This window comes from Salmo trutta, chromosome 23 (genome assembly GCF_901001165.1).
Source record: "Salmo trutta chromosome 23, fSalTru1.1, whole genome shotgun sequence".
NCBI lineage: Eukaryota > Metazoa > Chordata > Actinopteri > Salmoniformes > Salmonidae > Salmo > Salmo trutta.
The window spans coordinates 13,765,836-13,775,099 of record NC_042979.1 but is presented as its reverse complement, the minus strand read 5'-3'; the positions used below and the strand labels follow the sequence as shown (position 1 = coordinate 13,775,099).

At 41.8% G+C, this 9,264-nt stretch overlaps 1 protein-coding gene across 1 annotated transcript; it reads right to left on the bottom strand.

The window, feature by feature from the left end:
- Positions 1-395: 395 nt before the first annotated feature.
- On the bottom strand, positions 396-5,173 carry LOC115159405 (transmembrane protein 119). The gene is made up of 2 exons (XM_029709073.1): positions 4,975-5,173; positions 396-2,762 (listed from the first exon to the last, which is right to left on the bottom strand). The coding sequence occupies exon 2, from the start codon at positions 2,748-2,750 to the stop codon at positions 1,839-1,841; it is 912 nt and encodes a 303-aa protein (XP_029564933.1). The 5' UTR covers positions 2,751-2,762; positions 4,975-5,173; the 3' UTR covers positions 396-1,838.
- Positions 5,174-9,264: the final 4,091 nt, after the last annotated feature.

The following is a 9,264-nucleotide window of genomic DNA, read 5'->3' as shown; positions in this document are numbered from 1 at the left end:
GTGCTTTGAAGGCAATGATGAAGTGCAATGCGGAAGATGTAAAATGGAAGCAAACTATCAAGGTATCTATTTTGATTGTTTAGCGTGACATTTCAGACACAGTTCCTGGTTTTAATGGAAAGTAATAAAGTAATACGTAAGTAGTATGGCATGTCTGTCTTTGTTTTAGTCATTTAAAGTCTAACCAGCTTTTCAGTATTACCTGGTATTTGTCAGATGGTGTGTATACTACCAGATAAATTGAAGTGTTGTATTTCTCCACTAGATGGCAGCACTGGCATACATTATCCAGAGCCATGTTAAATGTTTGACTTCATACATTCAGATAAATGGTTCTGCTTTTATCGTTACCTACCCAAATACTCAACACATTTTAGAATGCTGCTGTTTCTTACTGTCTTCATAAAATCTACTTTATTCAACCAAAGTACAATATGGAAATTAAGAAAGCTGCACACTATTTTTATACAGTTTACTCTCCATTAGTCGGTACCTCTACAAACATTTTGGAGTGTGCATGTTTTCAACCACACTGGAATAACCAGCCTGTATTGTAACAGTACAAGTAGAACAGACATTTGTGTTAGGTGCTTTCCCAAGTTCTGACCCAGGACCTGTGTCTGCAGCTGAGCAACTGGCCCTTTAAGGGCTTCATATTTTTTGGACTGTTAAAATACTTTTGTAGGCATTGATTCTTGAAGAATGTAACTTAAATGCTTCATAAGTTTGTTCTACTTCAATGTTTGTAAATAAAGTTGGTGTAAACAAACACTATAGCTTCAAAACATGGTTCACTATCAGTTTGATCTCATGGATGCTCAGTCCTTGCATCCATAGCTCTATGAATTTGAGAGTTGTTATATTAAGCCCCATCCCTCAGCTGTTTACCGAAACAAGTGGCTGGGTGCCTGCTTTGTTATTGTTGGGACTCGGGATTGACCCTTTAATGGAAATGTTTAAATTGAAGCGATAAACATTTGACGAACCAAACGATAAACAGGTTTTATAATGCAAAAATACCTCCCTTAATGTAGGAAACATACTAAGTTCAAGTTGTTGCAGATGCTGCACCATGATGTGCTCATGGTGAACTTACCTTCTACTTATCCATATTTGTTCTTCAAGGGGCGGCAGGTAGCCTAGTGGTTAGAGCGTTGGGCCAGTAACTGAAAGGTTGGTAGGTCGAATCCCCGAGTTAAGGTAGAAATCTGTTCTCCCCCTGAACAAGGCAGTTAACCCACTGTTCCTAGGCTGTCATTGTAAATAAGAATTTGTTCTTAACTGACTTGCCTAGTTAAATAAAAAGGGAAAGCAATCTCATGTTGCCCTAAAAAAGGACCTCTACCAATGAATGGAAGAGGGAAACAAAAGGCAGTACCATTACTTTGGCCACTAATAGATATAAAAACAACACTAAGACTACAGCATCCACCTGGGTGTATGCTCAGGTTACATAATATACCCTTTAGGGAGTGACATGGAAAGATGGCTACTGGGAAACAAAAGCGTATATGATTACATACAACTGAATAGACATAATTTGGTAAATCCAAAGAGTGGTATATAAAGCTGACCGCTTTGCTTAAAGATGTCACTCATGCAAAAGCGTCCAAACCATTGAGCTCAAACATATTGTCCAATGCAGTGGAGGCTGGTGGGAGGAGCTATAGGAGGACAGGCTCATTGTAACGGCTGGAATGGAATAAATGGAACGAGATCAAACATGGAAACCACATATTTGACTCTGTTCCATTGAGTCCATTCCAGCCATAACAATGAGCCTGTCCTGCTATAGCTTCTCCTTCCACTAGCCTCCACTGGTCCACTGTCCAACAAAGTTAAAATGCTGTTTTCTCCCCAGTGATCAACGGAATAGACTGCGTGACAGTGGAGTTCTCCTGCCTATCCCCCTCCTGCTTGGCCTGTGAGTGCCCTGGGCCAGATGGAAGCTCAGCTCTTGTGAGTGACTCATCCTCTTCTGTTAGGCCTATCTGTCCTGGAAGGATCTCTGGCTGCTTGGGGCAGCTGTGGTGTTGGGCCTCACTGTCTGAGAGCTGGCATACTTCCTCCTCGCTCTGCTCAGGTGCATTTGATGGCTCGTTGTCTTTCTCTATGATTTCTCCCTCAGCCTGAACATTCACATCAGGACTTTTCTCTGCAGCTGCTGCTATCTGTGTGGGGTTGTTTCCCTCTCGCTCGCCCAGGGGAGGTTTGGAGGGAGTGCGGAGGTTCTTGGCTGCCCTCATAATGTCTTGCTGGAGCTGCTTGCTGGAGTCAACTGGTTCAGCCTGCTGCCCGTTGGAGGGTTTCTCTGGCACCTCATTGAAGAGCTTCGTACATCCGGTCTTGTCCCTCTGGTCCACGTACATCTTAGAGGGGAAGGACGAGGGGTAGTAGGCATTGACCTTCCGCTTGCGGCTCATGATGCAAGCACAGCAGAGGATGAGGAAGATGGTGATGAAGAGGATGGAGGCAACAAGGATGAGGAGCATGTTCTCCTGCAGGAAGTGAACGATCTGGCTGAGCAGGAAGTGCTCTATGTGAGTGGAGCCATCTGAGGTGGTTGGGGACTCTGAGGCGGGGTCACTGGTGGTAGGTGAGGAAGGGGTGGGGATGAGGCTGCCCAGCTCCTCCTCCTCTGCACTGCCCTCAAAGGAAATGGTGAAAGGGAGGGGTGTGGCCAGACTGGGACTGCTGGACCACAGCATCACAGAAAGACTAATCAGATGAAGTGCCATGAGGAACGTCATCTCCTGTAGGACCTGCAGAAAACAACAAGAACAGTGTCAGTGCTGCAGTAACTGTTGTCACTTTGCATTTCCACTTATTGAATTGCACAGATTTTGATCAACAGATGTGTTTGCAATTAATGTTGCTGTTCTTGCGTCTAACAGTGACAGCTAACATCTACTGCTTTGTGTGTGTTTCACAAAACATTGTAAAGGCCTCACCCATCTACAATGAATGAAAATATCTTCTGAGTAATTTCTATTCTTGATAGAATGTCTATAGCTGTAGAGCCCTAAATGTAATTTTAAGACCAAGACAGCAGCTGAGAACTGATGAGAGGCAGGCAGGATTTAAAGCCTGGATTCAAATCATAGCATGTCACATGCAGACACACACACAATGACAACGCACACAGACAGATACAGTAGATGCACACACATGCCTAGATTCAATCAGATTGGCCTTAACCCACAATAACTGAAAGCTGCACAGCAGATCATTGTTAAGTCGATGTCGGAGGTGTAAGTTAACTGAGCTGGAACTGTCAAATTGGTGAGCGGCTGCTCTTGTGGTCATTGTCCCGAAGCCACACACGTCCAACCCGCGTTCGAAGTTCAGAATGAAAAAGTGTAGAAATAATGACACATCATTAGACTAAATAATACAAATTCATATTAGCCTAATCGAGTTGTAGATTACAACACACATTCCAATGTTTAAACTTGTAACAAGGCTGCATGGGATTTCTACTAATGAGACTTGGTGGAAATGTCTGCGACGGGTATAACGCCGGGAGTCGCTTGCTGATATGACAGCTCCAATGCAGTTACACCTCCGTGGGTTAAAGTGGAACTGGTTGAATCTAGGCCAAACTCCTGACCAGTCACTGATATTTGGTTACATGACTAAAACGTTAATCCCATTTTGTCAATCTGCTTTTGGTCAATGTGAGAGTCACATCATCTGATGTTAATGTCATTGCTTCCTGTCCCGATCTTTTAATAACTATTTTGGATATTTATTTAAACAGCTCCTTTTCATGCTGCTTCACAGAAATAAATCATGAACCTCTCATTTCCCTGAAATTGAATTTGGCTTAAAACAATTTTCTACAGTAACGTGGGGTAACTAGCTCCCTCGGGTAATTCTCACAAAAACCACTGTCACCTATTTGCCCTGGCTGCCGCTAAAAATGTTACCCCGGTATTTGGGAAAAATGCCCCTTTACAACAACAAAAATGATTAAATAACTAAAAAAGTGTAAACTATAGCCACTTATTTCCCTTCATAGTTTGTTTGCCTAGCATGACCATCATCCACATACCACATTTTTACCAAACTTTGCATTATTGTGTCAGCAGTTGGACATTGTTCTTAGAGGGGGCTGGTTACCCTACGTTACCCTAGCAATAACAAGAACTAACTCTTACTTTCACAATGACTGAGAAAAAACAACTGATCATTGCCGATAGAAATGTAATGAATAGAGTTGTCATGAGTCCTTACTCAACATGTCAGAGGCATGTATTTTCTACACAATATATTTCAATCTGAATGTTCCAAAGTTGTGCTCTGCTGAATGTAGCCCTGGACTAGAATGCTGGCCTGGTCCATATAAACCAACCAACCCCCTCCTTCACCCCCTTTTCCCACTCCATCTGTGTGCAAGCTGGGCCACATGAGGCATTGCACTTATCAGGGAAGGGGGGATGGGAGTGCATCTACAACTTATCGCCCATTCCCCCTCAATGTATACTTTCACACACCTACACATAAAGGACACAGATGTATTAGTCTCTATTGAAGTGTTCAAGATACCATTAGATGGAGACGATCAGACATTTTTCAACAGTCATACATTTAGCACTGCCTTTGTGTGGGAAATAATGACATACGAACATTTTAATACGGTTGAATAATTCAAAAAAAATAAAAGCTCTATTCACCGCACATTTATCTGCACAATGTCTCATGCAAATATGGGAAACCCATTGGTCTCAGAGAACATCCTGTTGGGGAACTCTATTGAACTAGCCTGATTCCCTACTGGCGGGCTGCTTGCCTGGAGACATGTCATGATGCTGTCACTGTAGCTTAACTGCACTGCAATGGTCATGTGAGGTCATACCTGTCCACTAAAGTTAACTCATATTTGATAAGAATGTTATCAGCTAGTATTTCATCTGCTTCCCTATGTGGTAAAATGTACAGTAAAAGTAAATGAATAGAAGTGGCTCTACTCACCTCCTACAGAAGTGGTCACACAGAAAAGGCTCCTCTGGAACGGTGGATGCTTGAGAGAGGAAAATGGACTGAGAGAACAAGAGGGAAACGTGCCTGCCTCACCTCCTCCAGTAACTTCTACAGTTTCAGATTTTAGACTGGAGGTTTCTCTGACCGGCACAGAAGGAAAAAAAGTTTTTTGCCATTAGGACACATCCCTCCTTCCCCCTTTCTTCTCCTTTCCTCCCCTCCTCCCTCTCTTCTCCTTTCCTCCCCTCCTCCCTCTCTTCTCCTTTCCTCCCCTCCTCCCCCTCTGGCTGCCTTGCTTCCCAGAAAATGACTGGGCTCATGGGCTCTACACAGATTGTTCTTGTTAGGCAGTAGTCTAATGTGATGTGGGGGCAGGGGGCTTGGCTCTCCTGTCCCAGATCTAGATGCTCAAGGCCAGAGTCAACAACACTGCAGCAAACTGGCTGGAGCTCAGAGTGAGTGGGGGGAAAAAAGCGTTCAGGGTTTTAACTGGGGAATAGACAGAGACTCAACTAACTGCAGACATTTTATTGGATGAATTGTTTGTCGCTTGGCTTACTCCCTCTGTCTTCTTACATGCACTTAGCAATCTTAAAACATTTTGGGCCTCCTAAACAACAACTATCAAGGCCTTTTGGATTGCTGAATTCCCTTGCACTTACCCTCTCACTTACTTTCCTCACTCTGCCAGATACACACATCTCCCACACTAGCTAGAGTGAAAATCTCAAGAGGTTATAGTTATGGCTAAAGGGTTTTTTGGCCCCACACTGTCCCTCTGACACCCTAGTGACTTACAGCAGACCAGCCACGTTAACAGACATGCAGCTCCACAATTTGATCGTCTCTCACAGGAAAGGGTTCATGTTTCTTGTGTGGACAACCTGGTCTCATAGACTAGACGTAACATAGTATGTAAATCCAGGACACTGAAATTAGTATGATACTTTTGTACATATAATGTATGTGGACACCCCTTCAAATTAGTGGATTCAGCTATTTAAGCTACACCCTTTGCTGACAGGTGTGTAAAATCGAGCACACCGCCATGCAATCTCCATAGACAAACATTCGCAGTAGAATGACCTTACTGAAGAGCTCAGTGACTCAACGTGGCACCGTCATTGGATGCCACCTATCCAACAAGTCAGTTCGTCAGCCCTGATAGAGCTGTCCTGGTCAACTGTAAGTGCTGTTATTGTGAAGTGGAAATGTCTAGGAGCAACAACGGCTCAGCCGCGAAGTGGGAGGTCACACAAGCTCACAGAACGGGACCATAGAGTAATGAAGCGCGTAGCACGTAAAAATGGTAATGTAAAGTTAGATGGAGGAGGACTGTAAAGTTAGGTGGAGGAGGAATAATGGTCTGGGGCTGTTCATGGTTTGGGTGAGGCCCCTTAGTTCCAGTGAAGTGAAATCTAGTGCATGTTACGTTTGGTATGGTTAATTAAGACAGAAGGTTGCTTAACTTTTTGCGGATTAGTGGGACACTACCGTCCCAATTTAAACATTTCCGGTGAAAATGCAGAGCGCCAAATTCAAATTAAATTACTATAAATATTAAACTTTCATGAAATCACAAGTGCAATACATCAAAATAAAGCTTAACTTGTTGTTAATCCAGCCAAGGTGTCAGATTTCAAAAAGGCTTTACGGCGAAAGCAAACCATGCGATTATCTGAGGACAGCGCCCAGCACACAAATGCATAACAAATCATTTTCAACCAGGGAGTTGCGACACAAAAGTCAGAAATAGCGATATAATAACCGCCTTTGAAGATCTTCTTCTGTTGGCACTACAAAAGGTCTCAGTTACATTACAAATGGTCCTTTTGTTCGATAATGTCCTTCTTTATATCCATAAAAACTCAGTTTAGCTGTCGCACTTCAGTCAATAATCCACTCGGTTTCCCTCCTTCAAAATACATACAAAATGAATCCCAAACGTTACCAATAAACTTATCCAAACAAGTCAATCAACATTTATAATCAATCCTTAGGTACCCTAATACGCAAATAAACGATACAATTTAAGACGGAGAATCGTTGTCTTTACCGGAGAAAAATACCAAAGAACGCGCTCTCAGTCACGCGCTTGGCCACACTACAGCCAAAATGGGAGCCACCATTTCAGTTCTGTTATACTCACAGACATTATGTTAACAGTTTTAGAAACTTTAGAGTGTTTGCTATCCAAATCTACCAATTCTATGCATATCCTAGCTTCTGGGCCTGAGTAGCAGGCAGTTTACTTTTGGTACGCTTTTCATCCGCATGTCAAAATACCGCCCCCTATCCCGAAGAAGTTAAGGCAAAAACGAGGGTGGTTGGTCGGGGTGGATGGGTGGGCGTATAACACAAACGTCTTTGCAACTACTTAGCATGTTAGCTAACCCTTCCCTTAACCTTAACCCTTAATCTTAACCCTAACCTTAACCCAGCCACCTAGCTAACATTAGTATTAGCCACAACAAATTGGAATTCGTAACATATTGTAAAAATTTGCAATTTGTATGATTTGCAATTTGTAACATACCATATGAAATGGATGATGGACATCGACAAATTAATACATACCATACTAATTGGAGTGTCCCGGATTTATTTCTTAGTATGTTACGTCTGCCAATGAGTCCAGGTTGGTGTGGATATAAGTAAGGGGTTGGGTCGTGTGCTGAGGGCCTTGCCAGAAACAATGAGCAGGGTGTTCTATGGAGTATAGTTAAAGATGCACAATGTGTAGCCACAATTAAGAGAGAAAATGAACCAGCAAGCCAGAATGTGTGTGTGTGCATGCACAGAGATATGAATGTGTATAGAGTAAACACAGTTATAGGTCAGAATGTGTGTATGTTTAGCCGGCCAGCTGGTTGACTATGTTTGAGATTCATCCAGACTGGCCAACCTTTATTTGGTCATCATGACAGTGAGGTGGTTACAGAGTGCATGCCCTAATAGTGTCTAGTCTATGATTCAATTTGTCTTATAAGCTCTGTCTACATCCCTCAGCGTCAGCTTTCCCTGGCATGGAAATTCAGACTTTGATTCCGGTTTCATAATATAGTGTTGATGCGTATGAAGCATGTGGACTGAGATGTCAATCTCAGTCCACAAGAAAGAACTTTGATATTGATGCCAGAAAGGGGCCTTGAATGCATATGAAAAATAAATGCTTGTTTTACCTATGAGTACGTAGTACAACAAAAGGAAGTATCAGTGCATATTACAAACCACAGGGCATAGTTTTATAGTGACAAGTCTAGAGGGTCCATATTTGGAAAACTGAAGTAACACAGCTTTAATCACCACAGACACAGTCATTAGCCATCTGCCCTTTGTTTAATATCACTTTGTCATTTATTTACAGTTTTGTTATGATTTATTCATCTGTTCCAGTCCTTTGTGATCACTTCCCAGTGGGCACACCACGTCATTTCAACTTGGAAATTTGGGTATTATTTGGTTGAGACGTTGATCAATGAGATTATCCTTTATTCACCCACTCAAAAAGACAGCCAGAAGTTTATTGAATTCCCAATGTGTTATCACTATGCTTTCCACATTCCAATGGAAAAACAATGTCTGATTTTTTTGGTTAGTTAACATCTAAATGTGTTATCACTGCGCTTTCTACCATTTTAAAGCACAACAAAGTTCAAATGGGGATACACTAGTCAGATATTTTGGATTAATACAATAAATAACTTAATGTTATCTAATATCACAACCAATTGACCTGGATTGCAGTTGAGATTACATTAAAAGTACATAGTGCAAGTGATCAATGCTGTTCAAGATTATTACAGGAATTGTTAAGTTCTCCACTGACCTGTGACCTTTGCTATCTTGAACATACATGCTTTCTATGATTACATCAGACGTTTATAGTTACAGTAGGCTAACCTCAAAATGTGGCCAAGGATGTGTTATCATTTTAAGGTTGAACAACTACTAATTACATTAGTTTGTAACTTTAGGCTATTTGTTGTATTACAAAAAGTTTATTGAATTGTGTTTGGTTGACAACGCAACCAAATATTAATATGTAAATAATTTAACGCTTGAATAATTTCATCTGAGCCACTGGCTTAATCCTATTCTTTAACTTTTATTTTTGGAATGGTTAGAGACGTGAATCCAGCATAGATTATTGTTAACTTGTCGACAAGTTAATGGGCTATTACTGTATCGCAAAAGTGATATTGAATTGTGTTTGGGTGTCAAACTGGTTACCATGGTGACATAATCCTGTGGTTGAAATTTCAATCTCAAAACAACAGT

Excerpts from the sequence above, each read along its gene's own strand:
- LOC115159405 (XM_029709073.1), bottom strand. The coding sequence starts at position 2,750 with ATGACGTTCCTCATGGCACTTCATCTGATTAGTCTTTCTGTGATGCTG.